Source organism: Lepisosteus oculatus, chromosome 14 (assembly GCF_040954835.1).
Source record: "Lepisosteus oculatus isolate fLepOcu1 chromosome 14, fLepOcu1.hap2, whole genome shotgun sequence".
NCBI classification, from domain to species: domain Eukaryota; kingdom Metazoa; phylum Chordata; class Actinopteri; order Semionotiformes; family Lepisosteidae; genus Lepisosteus; species Lepisosteus oculatus.
The window spans coordinates 10815215-10834432 of NC_090709.1; the positions used below are offsets into that span (position 1 = coordinate 10815215).

The 19218-nt window shown below is 39.8% G+C and overlaps 2 protein-coding genes across 2 annotated transcripts in view; one reads left to right on the forward strand and one right to left on the reverse strand.

Annotated features, from left to right (window-relative positions):
• LOC138242797 (zinc finger protein 271-like) overlaps nucleotides 1–19218 on the reverse strand; it is a 683123-nt gene that overhangs the window by 118641 nt on the left and 545264 nt on the right. The window lies entirely within an intron of this gene.
• Nucleotides 10569–16738, forward strand: LOC138242798 (zinc finger protein 436-like). The gene is made up of 2 exons (XM_069198350.1): nucleotides 10569–11177; nucleotides 14292–16738. The coding sequence occupies exons 1-2, from the start codon at nucleotides 11153–11155 to the stop codon at nucleotides 15950–15952; spliced, it is 1686 nt and encodes a 561-aa protein (XP_069054451.1). The 5' UTR covers nucleotides 10569–11152; the 3' UTR covers nucleotides 15953–16738.

Consider the following 19218-nt stretch of genomic DNA (forward strand, 5'->3'; position numbering starts at 1 on the left):
TATTACTTTCTTTACTGTATGTCAGCTTCCAAACATGTTTTTTAAGTGCTTTATAACACAAGTGAGTGTGGAATTATCTTAGTATTTATTTTACAAACACCAGTATTAACACTTTGATCAGTATATTTATTATTAGTAGCCAATGGTCCGATGGTCGTGACCACAATAGTGACTAGTTGACCTGTCTCTAGCTCTGAACAGAGGTACTCAGATCACACAGAAGACCTGTCTGTGTGTGATTCCACACCAGACCTGGGATTCAGCTGCTCTCACAAGTGTCTCTCAGAGTCTTATAAATTTACAATTTAGATTAAGTCTGGTAACAGTTATACAGTTAATTTAAATCATCAGACCACTAATGGAACTGAGAGCTGGGTGGAAATAAAACCAGGATACACATTTTAACCTCCAGGATCAGGAGTCTGATCCTCCTGGCTTCTTTACTCTGAAGATTCGTGTAAAACTCTTAAAAAACGCTTATTTCAGGGACTCGTGCTCGTCCTCTACTGCTCCACATGGGTACGCTTTGTAACGCAATAATCTGCGATGTAAACTTTTTTTTTTCTGTTTAATGAATTTTATTCCTAGGTTCGTCGCTCTCCTTCTCCAACTGTGATGATTCGCTTCTCTTCACAGTCCTGTGTGTTTTTTTTTTTTTAGATGTTATATTTGTATGAAAAGCCCCCCGGGCTCCGGACAGGAGTCTCCTCCAGCTCTGCTCTGTCAGAAAGAGCGCTGTGACGTCACAGACACCAGCCAGAGCGTCGGGATCAGAGAGCGAGACCGCGGGAGACGCGCGGAGGGAACGGAGGAGAATTATCGATCACTTATGTATCGACAACCAATTTATTCAACTGAAGGACCATAGAATAATCGATTAACTTCACTGATTGGTGAGTACTGATTCTTTTCTTGACCTTGTTTAAATATCTAGAAAACAGTCAATAAAGACTGTATCGATCAATTACCATAGTGCGTTTAGTGTTAATAATGTTCAATCCAAAATTAAACAATGATTATTCATATTATTATTTAGGTAACTCTATCCTAGAGCTAGAAAATTATATTCCAAGTTGATAAATGTATGTAAGTAACAGTTTAAATGCATTTTTTCCAGTGTTTATAAATAACAAGTATGGTAACCACGGCAACAGCCGGCAGGTCACTGTATGTGTCTAGGTGTCTCGCATTCGTCACAGAGAGCGTATGTGACGTCACGGGCAGCAACTAATACTACTACTAGTGTATTCATTTTAACATTAGTGAGAGTACAACTGGTAGTTTTAATGGTAGTGTCATGTGAGCATTAATAACAACGCGCTACTGACAGTTTCAGTTTTAATGTTCATATTAATGTTAATATTAATTATAATTATAGTGTTACTGTTAAAGTATTAAGAGTAGTAGTGTCCACTGGTGTGTCTGACAGAAGTGACCCATCAACAGGTGTTGAGGTCCAGAGCTGCTTGCTAATAAAAACACTTTCAAGAGTCCAGACCGACATCCAGAGAGCTGTGAGTCTTCTGTTTTTATCACTATTACTAGTAATGACAGCAGAAATTCCCACGTCAATCATTATTAACCAAAACAGCCATCAGAAAATATCGCATTTGCAATGATGTCACTCCTCTTCTTTATGAATTTTCTTTAATGACAGGACGTTTCTGTGTCTGAGTGCCTGCTGCCAATAGTGTGACAAGCCATTTCTCTCCAATATTTTCCGGTGTGGAAATTTATCACATATAAAACATTGCTCTCATTATGAATACCTGCAAAGTCACAGTGAAACTGCTATTGTGAATTAACTTTTTATTGGTGGAAAATGTTCAGAAGGCTTAATGGCTCCAGGGGAGGCTTGAACTCACAACCTCAGCTAGACTCAACCGTACACAGCTAAGCAAGTACTACACACTGATCGATTGCACCACTTGACCTCTGCAAGTCAGGCTCCTACTCAGATTGTAAAACTGGCACAAACACAGGGTGAAACGGGGTTTCGGATGTGGATACATCTCCACATGGGGGAAAGGGACAGTAAAATAATAAGGAAAATACAAGAGAAGAAACTGAAATAATTGTGTTCACTGAAAAGTAGGAAGAGGAGATCGGACAAGCAAAATAGCTTTGTGGACAATGTGAAGCAATATTGTTTTGTGTCAAATGCACACATATTTCTCTTCATGTGCCTTAAGCTGTGCAATTTGTATGGTCATTGAATGAGATTGATTTCTTCACAAGCCGGTCAATTGCCAGTGGAGGGCTAGCCAGCGCATGCCTTCATGAAGACTCTCGTTAAGATGATCACACCTTTCATTTTCAAGTCGCTTCCTTTGCATACAATAGGAGCACTGACACTAAGAGAAAGGATGAGAAATGGCTTTTATCAAGCGATTGCAGCGTTTGTTTGCCTGAGGATCCTTGTGTGCTGAACTGGCTCCTGCAGAAGTGCAAAGCAGTACCACAGAAGGTTTGTGTCACTCAAGACTGTAACAGAACAGAACTTTCATAATTTCTAACTACGAACATGATTTAAAATGCGACACTTATCATTCAACTAGAGCTCAAAATATCACAAGGATCCTCAAGAGCACAGCAAAGACTGTATTAAAAGATACTTGTATGAGATACATGAGAATCCAGGCTTTTTTTATCGATGCTTTCTTTTCCGTATACCAGATTTTATGGAACCACTTCAGAAGGGTGTCAGCCAGTCAGATTCCAGGAATCGGTACTTTAAAGGAAAAATACACACCGGTATTCCATTTCTCCCTAAACATTTCAAGCATCGAAATATTTAACTAGCATGTGAAATAGCGTGTGAAAAAGTGGTAGTTTTAAGCTTTTCTGCTAATATAATATGGAATCGCGTATCTAAAGAATTTAATAACGATATGATTATATTCGTGTACTGCGACAGGGCTGTGTAGGGCTGTTTCGCCTCTCTCTTCATGCGACTGTACCAGGAAGAGGATTTCTTTCTATTTGAAACGTGTATTTTAAAAGTTTAAGAAGTAAAAACCTTACAGCGTACATAGATTTCTAAACTGATCAGGATCGTTATCTTTGTCTTATGCATAATAATGTTCACCGCTCTGTCCAGCAAATTAATAATAAACTTTATTTTATATAGCGTTTTAAACGAATAAGTAATTAGATTGCTCATAAACCTAATCACTTGCTTTTTCTTTTTATACCAACCAAAAACATAGATAACGACAACAATACAAATATATCAAACCATTATACTCTCGCAAATTCCTCCAATTATCATAATCCCACCCCTTATGCAAAACCAAACCCTCCTCCCATCCCAGTTTATCCTCTTTATCATAAACAAAATACACATCAATTTTCAAAATAAGGCAGTACTGCTTACTGGGTTTTTGAGGGGTGGGGGAGGTGTCTTTCGCTGGAAATCTCGCCTGCTTCTACTTTACGAGTACAACCCCCTCTCTGCAGGAGTGCTGGCTGTGACGAATTAAACCGGTTTCACAGGTATTTTCAAAGTAGGAAGTACAGTGTTAACTGGTAGCTGGGCTCCTCAATGAAATCGCTTTAACATGCTAATGCGTTGGTGTAACAGTCCGGGAGTGGCAAGCTTCTAATGTCAACTCGACTCGATTGGAAGACAATGAACGTATTTTAGCCCTAAATGAATTAATAGCAAACATGGTTTACATAAAATACATTTTTCCAAGAAAGTTTATAATAATGTGATCTATAGTTGAAATCTTAGCCTAAATATAAAGGAAAAGCATTTTCAGAGAGCAATCACGCTGTGTTTATGTAGAAAAAGCGATTAGGTTTATGAGCAATCTAATTACCTATTCGCCTAAAACGCTATATAAAATAAAGTTTATTTAGAGAAGAATGATCAGTGTCGCAGTTTAAATAATTTTCGTAGGAGGGCCTGGACAGATTCCAAGTGCATTTTTGCAATTTACGTTGTAATACAGTTTAGAATACAGTTAGTCTAAGCTTTATCAGCTTTATTTATGGGTTGCAATTTAGAAAAAGTAAAAAACCGCACTCAAAATGCAATTTAGAGCTTTCTGGCAAGGGGAGACACCCAAATTATAATGTAACATGCCACTGTTTGTGCATGAACAAAGTTATACTGCAATATTCCTTAGATACGTGATTAAAAAAAATAAATTTTTTGAATCCCCGGCGGAACACACTCCATAAGAATCAGCGCTTTTATACAATATATCGCCTTTAAACACATATATTTAAACACGTGTTTACGATTTAAATCAAAACGCGATTCAAATCAATATAAATGTTTATTTTGTAACGCATAGGTGACTATTCATTGTTATTAAAAAGACTTAAATTCGATCATGTTGTGATATTTAGAAATATAAATTTGTTTGGTGCGAGTGAGGTTTTATTTAATCTCTGACCAAGGGAAACGTTTCATTTTTTCAAAGAAATGTTTGTTAAAATATAAAGTCATACTGTAGTTCCATGGGATTCAATCACAGACCATGTGACATGGGAGTCAGGAAACTAACACACAGCGCCACCAGATTTGATAACGCTATAAAAACGCTATAAAATAATGTGACTAGGCACAGAACAAGTTTACAGCACAGTACAATAATAAATGCTGACCATGACTTTAGAAGCATAAATTACCTTACACTCAATTTAAACACAAGCTGTCTTTAGCCCTCTAAGCTGGTTCATACAGAAATGTAGAGATCCAGGCTCAGAACACACAGCTTCATTAGCGAATACATATGCAGGACAACTAGAGAAGACGTTTTACAGAGGATGGATTTTTAGAAACATCCCATCAGTGACATCACTGAAGTCAACTCCTATTGTAGGTAACTGTCGTGTGGATAGTTTCACAAGAATCAGACAAAGGTTTAAGCATCGCTTGTTCTAGATAAAACTGCAAAAAAAAACAACAACCCATAATACCGCTAGCAAAATAATAGTATCCGGAATTTCCGCAAGGTGGAGCTAATAAAGCTCAACCTCTCATGTTTGAGCTGTAGCCATCAAAGTCTTTAACAAAGATATTACTAATAGTATTAATAATGAATGACCTTGGACAAGCTGTAAACTCAAAGTATTGCCCTGGTCCACATTCCTTTTTTCATTGACCGTCTTTGTAAAAGTAACACCACAGCATTTCGCAATCTCGCATTTGTTACCAATCATGCAAAGTACAGTAATTTTTGAGAATCGATTCACCATGCCTTTCACATGCTCATAAAAGAGATTGATTTAGGAACATAAACATATTACGTATGCAAACTGTACTGTATACAGTAGGTATATGTATATTTAATGTCTTAACTGTGCCCATTTAAGTATTGAATATCTATATGGAATTTTACCACTGAAGGGAAATCTTAGTACCTGAGCATAAAAAGAATAGGAGCATACTGTAACGCGTGTGAAGGCCATAAACGATATTAATTTTGGAACTTAAACATACAGTATATGGCTGGTCTCAGTACTTTAAAGAAAAATGAAAATCTGATCATGTTTCTCTATAACAATAATAAAAAACATTATTTTACATATCACCTTTATGTGATATCAACTTAAGGACAGCACATACAAGGGTTAATTGCACAATGGACCGCGCAAAGAAATTTAAAATAGTCTTCTTTAGGTGTGAGGGCAGGAGTGGATCGCAGAAGGCATAATCAGCAAATTAGGAAACAAAGAACAGGACAGGTGAGACGTTTATCCAGAGAGCGAGTGATCAGAAAAAGGAACAGCTGTTACGCCCAGGTTTTACGCTCTCTCTCTGCTGAATGAATAAAAGCATTTTATTAAAAACGTGTTTGCGTTTGTCTGGGTATTTACTTTGTAATCTTTGGTTTACATCTACTGTATTGCTTTGAGATGCCACTTTTAAAGGTGATATGTAAAATAAAGTTTTTTATTATTGTTATAGAGAAACATGATCAGATTTTCTCTGGTTCAGAAAAAAGATGATTAAAATCTGTAATCTTTCCACTTGTATGTCATCGGAAAATACAAGAAGTTTCTGCTTTGTGTAAGGATGGTATCAAAAAGTAATCTAAGTGGTGAGAAAGCTGTGCTCCTCAAAGCACTTTACAGGATAAAAACAATGACAACAATAGTGTTAGGCTGGGCAAACGATTTTTTAATAGAAATACAAAATGAGATATAATGATGTGTTCCGGCTACATTAACGAGTACAACCCCCCTCTCTGCGGGAGTGCTGGCTGTGATGAATTAAAACCGGTTTCACAGGCATTTTCAAAGTAGAAGGGAGCGAGATTTCCAGTGAAAGACACCTCCTCCCTCCAAAACCAAGGAAGTACAGTACTTACTAGTTAAGAAAGCTAGGCTCCTCAATGAAATCGCTTTAACGTGCTAATGCGTTGGTGTAACAGTCCGGGCGTGGCAAGCTACTAATATCAAGTCGACTCGATTGGAAGACAATGAACATATTCTAGCCCTAAATGAATTAATAGCAAACATGGTTTATGTAAAAGACATTTTTTTCCAAGAAAGTTTATAATAATACGATCTGTAGTTGAAATCTGAGCCTAAATAAAAAGAAAAGGCATTTTCAGAGAACAATTACACTGTGTTTATGTAGAAAAAGTGATTAGGTTTATGAGCAATCTAATTACTTATTCATTTAAAACGCTATATAAAATAAAGTTTATTATTAATTTGCTGGACAGAGCGGTGAACATTATTATGGATAAGACAAAGATAATGATCCTGATCAGTTTAGAAATCTGTGTACGCTTTAAGGTTTTTACTTCTTAAACATTTAAAATACACGTTTCGAATAGAAAGAAATCATCTTCCTGGTACAGTATGTATAGCAAACCGGCACGTCTTTTTTCTCCAATCAGAGGGGTTATACGCTCGGTTAAAAGCGAAGGAGATTGTCTGTTATAGTTGACATAAAAACAAGGGTTCGCTGGCATTATATCCTAGAAGACACAGACCGGCGCCAGGCCGGGAGAATGCCGGCCAGCGTAAAAGAAAATGCCTGATGAACTAGGGATTGGACAGTTTCCAAGTGCTTGTACAATCGATGGAAATCTTCAAATAAATGTGCAAAAGAAATAAACAAAATAATAATTTATTTCTTTATCATATTGGCTAGCTAATGTCCTCTCTTTGCTAGTTAGTGGCTATGTTTCTGCGTTGGGTAGCGACGGGTGACTGTTCTCAGGCGGAAGATGTAAACAGCTTAATTTTCGTGTTAAATCATTTTTTTAAATTAAAATTCATTCTATACAGCAATCGCATATTTGGGTACCGTTTCATAAAACTTTCATACTTAAAATGTTTAGGGAGAAATGGAAGACTGGTGTGTATTTTTTCTTTAAACTACCAAGACCAGCCATACACAGTACAGTTTACGTACATACAGTAATGTTTATGTTCCTAAATGAATATCGTTTATGACCTTCAGATGCATTATGCTCCTCTTCTTTTTATGCTCAGCTACTAAAATTTCCCTTTAGTGGTAAAATTCCATATAAATATTCAAAACTAAGCGGATTAAAATGTGCACAGTAAAGACATTAAATGATTAAATCTTTTCACTACCAACCAATGCACCACGAGTGCCCCTGTCGGTCATTTTGGCCAGCCAATCACTTGTGGGTAGATTACCGTACCGCGGGTCTGTACCGCGCATTTTTAATGGATGCATCTGTACATATGAGTACAAAATTGCCTACAAACCGGGCAAAGACCACAGCAATGCAGATTTACTTAGTAGACTTCCAGTTCTACAGAAAAAGGTGAGGACGAAGAGTTACAAGGCTAAGATCTAATGTTGGACATGATGTTGGACCAGTAAACATGGCACAAATCAACGTCACACTGTCACAAGTGCATGAATACATCTAACGAGGATGGCCTCGTGTAACAGGTCCCCAACTCACACTGTACTACTCACGACGACTGGCTCTGAGTGTACATGATGCATGTATTCTGTGGGGAGCGAGAGTAGTCATCCCTCCGCAGGGACAGTCTTTTAAAAATGTTACATCAGTCGCATCCAGGGATGTCTAAGATGAAAGGCTTAGCCCGTTCTTACTTGTGGTGGCCACGGATGGATCAAGATATAGAGAGAGAAGTTAATAGATGTAGCAAATGTCAGCAAAATAGGAAAGTGCCACCGAACACACCATTACACCCCTGAGAATGGCCTGAACAGTCATGGTCTCAGATTCATGTGGACTACGCAGGATTATTCCTTGGACATATGTTTCTTGTGATCATCGATGCCCATTCAAAGTGGATGGACGTCTACCCCATGAAGACTTCCACCTCACAGGCAACGATCGAAAAGCTGAGATGAAGCTTCAGTACCCATGGATTACCGCAGATGTTGTGTCAGACAATGGCACATGTTTCACATCATTCAGAGTTTACTACATTCATGAAGCAAAATGGAATCCACCATGTAACATCTACACCCTTCCATCCTTCTTCTAATGGGTTGGCAGAACGAACTGTCCAGACCTTCAAGGAGGGGATGAGAAAAATGCAAGGAGATAGTATGGAGACAAGAGTTTCGAGGTTCTTGTTCAGTTACCGTATCACGCCTCAAGTAACAACAGGATTATCACCTGCAGAAATGCTGATGTCCAGAAGACTAAGATCTGCATTTGATTTACTCAAACCAGACCTTAAGACTAAAATAGAATGGAAGCAAATATAACAAAGATTGAATCATGACAAAACAGCTAAAAAGAGAAGTTTCTCACCAGGAGATCCTGTGTTCGTGCAAAACTTTGCTGAAATGGTTTGGGGCCAAAATGGATACCTGCTTCCATAGAGATGTGCTCAGGCCCTGTGTCATATACAATGATTCTAGGAAATGGACAGAAAATGTGGTGACATGTTGATCAAATAAGAAAATGTTATTTAGATCCCAGTCCATCACCGGATAGATCCTCAGAGCGAGATAGAGAATGCCAAGAAGAGCTGGAGCCTCTTCCAGAAGAACTCGTTGGGTCTCAGGAGAGTTCTGATACAGAATGTGGTCCTGCTGGGGCACCGCAGGAACCAGAGAAGGCATTCCCAGAGAGTGGAGACTTACCGGCTGCACTGAATGAGATGTTCTCCCACCTCCTTGAAAGACTATGTTACATTGGAGTGAGATTGTGTTCCGGAAAGGGCAAGAATGTGTTCTGATCTCACGAAGTCAGGCAGTCTACCCTGAACTTCCTAGACTATGGAATTTGCCGTTGTGTAAAAAAAAAATCTGCTATTCCATACTCTGAACATTTATTGAGAAACAAGAGTTGTTAGCTTTAGAAGGAGGGAGCGTAGTAAAGTGATATATATATATAAATTAATGTAAAAGTAATATTGGAATTACAAGTAATAGTTCATCAGATGGCTTTACACCATTTTCCTAAGTTGTAACCTGGCTGTTATAGTTCTGGCGCCAGTTGAAAGTTGAAGTTGAAGAGAACTAGTGTGAGAACTAGTGTGAGAGTAAGATGTCGGATCGGTAGTGTAATGTTCTCTACAACCAAACTTTACTTTAATATATAGTTCATTGTTCCACACCCACCTCTGTGTCATTCTTTGCTTCATGTGAAGATACAAAAATGTGAACTCTTACTCTTCAGATGGAAAGAGATTGCATTTGGAATTGCATGTAATTAGATGGTAATAAGAATATGCTCAGTAGAAGGGGTGTAATTTTTTGTCTGTTAATCATAAAACATAATCAGCAATTATGGACCACAATTTTTATATGCCGAGGTTGTGAATATTATGATACCTCTGAAGTCACATTAAAACTTCCTGTAAAATAAAAAACACAGAAATACAAGAGGGCATTGAACTGTGTCCAGGATACTCTAAGGTAACAAATCCTGCCCCAGAAAGTGCCCCTTCTCCCTTTTGAGCTACTGCCCACCAAAAGGTCTCTGCGCGTCTCTGGGAGATATCAAGAAGCTAAGCTTGTGCTATGCTTCAGTGGCGGGTGTAGAAGACATGCTGCTGTACACAGAGAGCACATTGAGCTCCTTGGACATGAAAACTGCCAGATGGTTAAAACTTCTCTCAGTGAACAGGATATCCTGTGTCCGAAATCCTGAGGTGCCTTTCTTCCTCTCTTGTCATACAGAATTTATCATTAAGGACAATCACATATGGCTTGATTTTGTTAAATGCAAGTATTTATTTCCTTTCTGGAACAACTTGTTTTTTGAGGAATTCATACAATTTGCAAAATATGAAATACAAATCTTGCTTAACGGTGCAGAAGAAATACTGCCAGCTAGCAAGAAAAGGACTTTTTATTTTTCTTTAACCAAAAACCTGCATAGGGAGATGTAGAACAAAAATCCACTTGAGACGTTTTCTCAAAAGGAGGGGAGGAGGGTTGTGGAAGGGCAAAAAAATGAATCTGTTTCGTTACGAAAGGCGCATGTCGCAGGTGATTCACTCCTCTTCACTAGGTGGCGATAGGAGGTGCAGTGAAGTTTATATCCGGCTGAAGAAACTCCTCTTTCTCAGCTCCGCTTCTCGGTTGTCTTGAAGCCGCGGCCGCGCTAACGAATGACGTCATCATACTGCGCGACACTGCGTGTATTTCACCCACGTGTGGGTGAGTGAATCATTTTCTTTAGATAATTTGTTAAATGACTTCAGGTTCTGAATACGTAACGTCTCGTCGGCTGTGTTTATGCTTGAACAGAGCACAGCTCTGACAACAGAGTCTGTGAAGAGTAAAAATAAAGAAGCTGTTCTGTTTAAACTTCGAAAGTCAGCCTTTGTTTCTGACCGACTCTGAAGAAGGATGGCGGAGTGCTTGTTAAATCTGCAAACCCAGCTTGACTCTTTCATGCAGGTTTTGCTCAAATCGATCGTGTATGAAGTTTCAGAAGTTTTCCGAAACAGGATTTCTGACTCTGAGGACGAGTTTCAAGACAAACTCCTCAGCGCCTCCCAGATCCTGGTGAGACGGGCCGTGTTTAAAATCACACAGTGTGTGGAGGACAGTGTCGGGAGTGAAATGGCGCAGCTGAAGAAGGAAAACGAGAGCCTGAAGTGGAGACTGCAGCTGTGGGAGAAGGAGACGGGAACAAGAGGAGATCAGGGACAGACAGATCGTGTTGGACACACGCTTCCCTGTGAAGTCACTGCAGAAATAAAAGAATAAATGGACACGGAACTGCAGCTCTCAGGTCAGTGTGGTGACTTGTATGAAGTCAGAGTGTGTGTGTGTTAAAAACCAGTGTCTATAACTAACTCACTGGTGAGATTTTTTAAATAACAAACTTTATTTTAAAGAAAACATCTCACAATAGTGAACATTCTCATTATCAGTACGCATTCTAACAAAGTATCAAACTGTCATCAAATAAACTTTCCGAAAGAGGTGAGAATATAGTGGAGAGATGCAGAGTGACGTGGGAAAGACGTGTGATGTAGCAACGGGATTCTTTACTGGAAACTGAACTGTTTTGTCCGGTTACGGTGCTGAAAACACCTCGTTCACATTCAACAATTGTTCCACTGAATCAATTTGTAATCCAACGTCATTAGAAAACAACATGTATAAATATTGTTTTCACGTTGTATCGGTCTAGATTTTATATGTATACTAATGATTGTGTAAATAAAAAAAATTTTGATTGGTTTAGATTTTACCGTCCTCCAGGGTCTGTGTCTGTATTAACTCCTCTGGAATATTAATTCAGTGTGTCTGTATTAACCCCTCTCTCTCTCTAAGTGCATTGTTTATGCACTGCACTGTCCAGTCAGTGTGTCTGTATTAACTCCTGTCTCTTTCAGTGCTGTGTTAATTTACTGTAGTGTCCAGTCAGTGTCTGTATTAACTCCTCTCTCTCAGTGCAGTTTTAATGTACTGTTATGCCCAATCAGTGTCTGTATTTACCCCTCTGTCTTAGTGTAGTGTTAATGTACTGTAGTGTGCAAGCAGTTTGTCTGTTAACCCACCTCTCTCTCTCAGTGCATTGTTAATGTGCTGTAGTGTCCAGTCAGTGTCTGTATTAACCCCTCTCTTTCAGTATAGTGTTAATGCATGGTAGTGTCCAGTCAGTCTGTCTGTATTCACCCCTCTCTCTCAGTGCAGTGTTCATGTGCTGTAGTGTTCAGTCAGCATGTCTCTATTAACCCCTCTCTCTTAGTGCAGTGTTAATTTGCTGTAGTGTCCACTCAGCCTGTCTGTATTAACCTCTCTTTCGGTGCAGTGTTAATGTACTGTAGTGTCCAGAAAGTGTCTGTATTAACCTCTCACTTAGTGCAGTGTTAATGTGCTGTAGTGTCCAGTCAGTGTGTCTGTATTAACCCCCCTCTCTCTGAGCATTGTTAATGTACTGTCATTTCAGGTTTGTCCGTGTCTGTAGAAATGCCTCTTTCTCAGTGCAGTGTTAAAGTACTGTAGTGTCCAGGTAGTCTGTCTGTATTCACCCCTCTCTCTCAGTGCAGTGTTAATATTCTGGAGTGTCCAGTCAATGTGTCTGTATTAACCACTTTCAGTGCAGTGCTAATATGCTGCAGTGTCCAGTCAGTATGTATCTATTAACACCTCTCTCTCAGTGTAGTTTTAATGTACTGTAGTGTGCAGTCAATTTGTCTGTTAACCCACCTCTATCTCTCAGTGCATTGTTAATGTGCGTGTTCATGTGCTGTAGTGTTCAGTCAGCATGTCTCTATTAACCCCTCTTTCTTAGTGCAGTGTTAATTTGCTGTAGTGTCCACTAAGCCTGCCTGTATTAACCTCTCTTTCGGTGCAGTGTTAATGTACTGTAGTGTCCAGAAAGTGTCTGTATTAACCTCTCACTTAGTGCAGTGTTAATGTGCTGTAGTGTCCAGTCAGTGTCTGTATTAACCTCTCTCTCTCAGTATAGTGTTAATGCACTGTAGTGTCCAGTTAGTCAGTTTGTCTGTATTAACCCCTTTCTCTGATTGCATTGTTAATGTTCTGTAGTGTCCAGTCAGTCTGTTTGTATTCACCCCTCTCTCTCAGTGCAGTGTTGATGTACTGTTATGTCCAGTGTCTGTATTTACCCCCCTCTGTCAATGCAGTGTTAATATGCTTTTATTTCCAGTTTGTCAGTGTCTGTATAAAGCCCTCTCTCTCACTGTAGTGTTACTATAGTGTCCAGTCAATGTGTCTGTATTAACCCCTCTCTCTCTCTCAGTGCACTGTTAATGTAAATGTAATGTGATTGTGATATTATTACAGTAGACTTACTTTTTACATGGTAGTTAGGTTTCTGACAAAGCTAAATCAGAACACCCCCTTATACCCACATATTCCGCTATGTGTAAACAACCCAAATTGATTGTGAGTGTACTTGTATGCATGTGTGTAGTTTAAAGCTTTTTAGATCACATGGCCTCAGCTATCACTACTATGCTGATGATACTCAAATATACATCCATACCAAACCTGACGCTAATGTGTCTGTCTCTATTCTATTTAGTTGCATCTCCCATATAAAATCTTGGATGACTCAAAATGTCCTTCATCTTAACTATGACAAGACTGAAGTCATGCTTATTGGCACCACCCATCAACTTTGTAAAACCAATGCTGTAACTCTATCTGTAGATAATCTTATACTTGAGCTTCAGTCTATATTGAAAAACTTAGGGATGATATTTGACGTTTGACCCATATGTGCATCAAAAATATTGCTCCACTACGCCCTATGTTATCACTAACTGTGGCTGAAAAGTGTTGTCTAATCTTGAATCGACTACTGTAATGCTCTACTCTCTCCACATTGATCAAACTTCAGTATGTCTAAAATTCGGCAGCCAGAATCCTGACCAGGTCTAGAAGAAGTGTTCACATTACTCCTATCCTGGAGTCCTTGCACTGGCTTCCTGTCAAGTTGCATGTCTCAGTACCTGTCTGGTTTATCACCCTACTCCCCACGTCACAACCTTCGCTCTTCTAATTGTGTTCTCCTATCTGTCCCCCAGTCTGTCTACAATCAATGTGTGACATGGCCTTCTCCTGTTATGCCCCCAAGCTCTGGAACTCTCTCCCCAAGGATATCACAGAGTCACCTTCTCTAAACTCCTTCAAATCCAGACTCAAAACCTTCTTCTTTAGAAGACCCTTCATTGAACTGTTCTTTACCCCTCTGCTCCTACTGTATTTAGTACCGCCATCTACTGTCTCCTCTAACTATGTGTTCTCATCGTGCTTATTTTGTGTTGGCATTCTGTAAAATGCTTTCAGAAGCCACCTTTAAAGGCACTATATAAAATAAAGTTTTTTATTATTATTATAAAGATTTTGTCTTGTTCTGTGTTTACAGGCTCAGAGGCCCGTGCTCTCTCTGAGGCTGGGGAAAGGGCTCCTCTTGAACAGAAGCACAGTGCGGAGGAGTGGGGCTCCAGTCTGATGCAGGAGACAGCGCTCACTGCTCCAGAAGGGAAAAAGACTCTCAGTGAGCAGCACACAGAGAGCAGACAGATTGTTGAGGTTCTGGACTCTGTGCCCATGATGCAGATGAAGTCTGAGAGTGAGACACCTGGACTCTTAGTATGTGATGATTTTACAGAGAAGATGAATAATCTGGACACAAACAATACTACACAAGGTTGTAATGAACTGGGCTGTATCTCTGTACAAGAGCACAAAGAAGAACTGGGTGAGTTTAATCTTACAGAGCAGGACATGGGTCCCCAGTTGATTGACCCTGCAGAGCAGCAGACTGATGTCCCTGGTGAAGAGAACAGTACTGAGATACAGCACCGAGAGGAGAGTCAGTACAGGGAGGAGCAACAGCAGCTCCTACAGGGCTTGATAATTAGGCCTTGTTCTGTTCAAGTGGAGAGACTGTCATTGCAGAGTCTCAAACAACCATATGATCCCTTAGTATCTGATGACTTTACACACAGGTTTAATAATCTGGTTACTGAGAAACTTGTTGAAAGTTTTAATGAACTGGAGAGTATGTCTGTTCTTGAGCAGAGAGAGGAACAACTGAATGAACTGGACGGTTTTAGTTTCAGAGAGCTGGAGAAGGAGCCCCAGATGATTCACACTGCTGAGCAGCACACTGAAGGTCACGGTGGAGAAAACACAGCTCAGTTTCAGCACACAGAGCAAGGCCATTCCATGGAGCATTTGCAGAATAAGAGACCCCAGCACTATCAGAGGATGAGGAAGAATCACTCAAGGCCTTGCTCAGATGGAGTGGACAAACTGCCATTATGGCACAGGGAGAAGCAGCGTTTCTGTCAGTCTAGAATTTCACAACCCTACCAGCACCTTCACACAGGAGAGAGACCGTTCAGCTGCAGTCAGTGTGGGAAGAGTTTTAGTCACTTGCACCACTTAAAACGACATCAGCACATTCACACAGGAGAGAGACCATTCAGCTGCAGTCAGTGTGGGAAGAGTTTTAGTCATTCAAGTAGCTTAATAGCCCACCAGCACATTCACACAGGAGAGAGACCATTCAGCTGCAGTCAGTGTGGGAAAAGTTTTATTCGGTCAGGTGACTTAAAAACCCACCAGCGCATTCACACAGGAGAGAGACCATTCAGCTGCAGTCAGTGTGGGAAAAGTTTTAGTTGGTCAGGTGACTTAAAAAGGCACCAGCGCATTCACACAGGAGAGAGACCATTCAGCTGCTGTCAGTGTGGGAAGAGTTTTATTCGGTCAGGTGACTTAAAAACCCACCAGCGCATTCACACAGGAGAGAGACCATTCAGCTGCAGTCAGTGTGGGAAGAGTTTTAGTTACTTGCATCTCTTAAAACGACATCAGCACATTCACACAGGAGAGAGACCATTCAGCTGCAGTCAGTGTGGAAAGAGTTTTAGAGAATCACATGATTTAAAAAGGCACCAGCACATTCACAGAGGAGAGAAACCAGTCAGGTGCAGTCAGTGTGGGAGGAGATTTAGTCGGTCAGGTGACTTAAAATCCCATCGGCGCATCCACACAGGAGAGAGACCGTTCAGCTGAAGTCAGCGAGGGAATAGTTTTAGTCAGATAAGCCACTTGCAATCACACCAGCACATTCACATAGGAGAGTAACCATTCAGCTGCAGTTAGAATGTTTTTTCCAGTCAGGTGACTTAAAAACACCAATCTAGTCACCAGGTCAGTTATCAGTCAACTAAAATGTCTTTCAGTTCAAGTAGGCATGTGACATCCGAAGAAGGCTCCACAGCCGAAACGTTTATTTTCTTCTCTTTTCAGCATGGAACAAACCTTTACTTGTTCCTAAAATATCTATTAGTCACAGTCACTTTGTACTCACCCACTTTTGAGTTCGTCTGGTCAATTAAATTATGACTATACTATTATTTACGGTTGACTCAAATAGAAATAGCTCTTGTCACAGAGTTTAATTTATGTGTATAATAAAATGTTTTTAGTTTTATTCAATTTTAAAATGAATTAGGTCTAAACTGAATAAATTTCATTGTCAATTGAATTTAATTCCTTATAGTCTTGGAATGTTAATTTTAGTCTTGTTTAATTTTACAATTAAGACTGTTCTCATTGGATAGGCTTGTAATTGTGTAATAGCTTTCAACTTACCATGTTATACACAGAATGTGTATAAAACAGATTAAGATCCTTAACTGTCACTCTTAAGGAAAAAAAAAGTCACACATCTGATTAAATTCTACAAACAAAAGCTCAAAGTCTTTGTTGCACAATCTAAAGTGTATTTTCCCCAGAGAGGATATATATCAAATACAATAAATATTTATACAATAAAGGGTAAATAATAAAGAACAAGATATTGTATGAATCTCTTTTAATAAGAAAATTTATTTTGGCACCATTAGTAATAATTCCATAATAGTAATTCCATATTTTTATGTTCTTTTTTCAATGCAAACTATTTTTTAAACAAGACAAGCAACATATACAGTGCCTTCAGAAAGTATTCATGCCCCATTGTTTATAATGTTAAAATGAAATTAAATATAGTTCTGAAGTCATCTATTAAATAAAAATGGAAAATTACTTAATTGATAAGTATTCACTCCCTTTGTTTTAACAACCTAATTTGGGTCTATTATCTTGAGGTCAAACTAAATAATGTTAACAAGGTACACCTGTGTTCCTTTCAAATTCACTGGTGTTCACTTGCTCGATAAATTGCACAATAAATATCACTAACTGTAAGGTCTCACAACTAAAACAGCAGATCAGATCAGTCCTTCTGTCATGAGGACCAAGGAGCTGCCTGTGGAGCTTTGAGATAAAGTTGTTAGGAGGAGAAAAGCTGGAGAAGGTTATAAAAAGATTGGCAAAGCTTTGAACCTTCCTAAGAGCCCCGTGAAGTCCATTGTAACTGAAGTGGGACGTATATATCTCACTTATCCAGCATCACAGTATCACCACTTAAGCACACTGTGAGAGGTGTTGATGGGGTCTGTTAATCAAGCCTCAAACAAAAGTTAAACTAAGATGCCATAAAGCTGACCTGCTTTAGCAGCCCCAGTGGCTTAATGCTACATAATAAAAGACAGGAACAACACCCACAAACAGGATAAACCAGACCAATGTCTGCTGCATATCAAAGGACAGAACCTAGAGCAAGACAGAGTAGGACAGAGTAGTACAAGAAGTAATTACAAATTAAGTAATTATCAAATAACAGGACAAGCACTCAGATTGTGAAACTTTCTTTTGATTGTATATATAAGAGCTTGGAAACCCTTGCAGTTTGTCTGTTCTGTGGAGCAGACCCGGTGTGCATTTGTTGGACTTATTGAGCTCAATAAAACTGAATCTGTACAAGACTGTGTCCTGCTTCTCTGATGAAGAATTTCTCACAACAGTTGGCATAGTCGACAGGATTCTCCAGGTCTCCGGTAATTCCCAGACAGCACACAGGGTGAGTATATTAGGTTGCCGTAAGGGAAGGACCGGAAACGGAGAATATAAAGAATCATTTATAGGGAAAAGAGTAAGGACACGTCTCTGTGAGATTCAGGGCAAAATCCCTAAACCAAGACAAGACTCGATTCCTCTGAGCTTGATTTCGAAACCAAGACAAGACGTGGTTCCTCTGAGCTTGGGGCAGGGCTCTAAACCAGGGCGCATTCCCCCTGGGGCGAGGCAAAGTCCCTAAACAGAACAAGGTGAGCTGAGAGACGATATTGTGCCAGCAAGATTCCCTCTGAGTCCGGGTGGGCACCCCTAAGGAAGCTAAGGTTAATGATATTATTAAGATTATATTATTAATAATATGAGTATAGACCAGTTGTGCTAGCAGTTAAATCACCAGTGACTGCTGAGCTGAGTGTTAAGCAAGGAGTTGGCCCTGTATGCTAACACCAGACTCATATTCACTGACTTCTTCACAAGGGTACTTGTAAGTGTGCTGGCAGCACTGATAGATCTGGAGATGGTATCTAGTCCAGATAAAACAGGGTCGGTTCTAGACCACTTAAGGAAGACTATTATAAGGACTAAAGAAAAGATGGTAAAGGGAACATGAAAACAAAAGTTTTGTATTAAGATTGAAATAAAGCAGAATAATAATAATTGCTTACACTTTCTGGACACTCCACTCAAAGTGCTTTACAGGTAATGGGGACTCCCCTCCACCACCACCAATGTGCAACATCCACCTGGATGATGCAACAGCAGCCCTAGTGCACCAGAACACTCACCCCACACTCACTCAGCTATCTGTGGGGAGAAGAGCAAGGACACCAATTCATAGATGGGAATTATTAGGAGGCCATGATTGGTAAGGGCCAATGGGAAATTTGGCCACCCCTACTCTTTTTCAAGAAAGGCCCTGGGATTTTTAATGACCACAGAGAGTCAGGACCTCGCTTTTACATCTCATCTGAAGGACGGCGCCTGTTTACAGTATAGTGTCCCCGTCACTATCCTGGGGCATTAGGACCCACATGGACTGCAGGGTGAGCGCCCCCTGCTGGTCCCACTAACACCACTTCCAGCAGCAACCTTAGTTTTCCCCCAGGAGGTCTCCCATCCAGGTACTGGCCAGACTCACACCTGCTGAGCTTCAGTGGGTTGCCAGTTGTGAGTTGCAGGGTGACATGGCTACTGCTAAATAAATGGCAGTAGGTTATGAGAATATGGAAACGGAATTCATACCAATGTCGTTTAGCAATGCTAAGTCAAGAAAAGAAGTCAAACAACTTAATAACCTTCTGCCTTCCACCTCATAACCCTGGTGAGGCGAGAAAGAACAGTACAGCACACAATGCCACAGAACATGTGCTCAAAAG

What these genes read in the sequence shown, in the direction of transcription:
- LOC138242798 (XM_069198350.1), top strand. Translation starts at nt 11,153, where the DNA reads ATGGACACGGAACTGCAGCTCTCAG. An exon ending in CACGGAACTGCAGCTCTCAG is followed by an intron (nt 11,178 to 14,291) that starts GTCAGTGTGGTG and finishes CTGTGTTTACAG; the next exon opens with GCTCAGAGGCCCGTGCTCTC.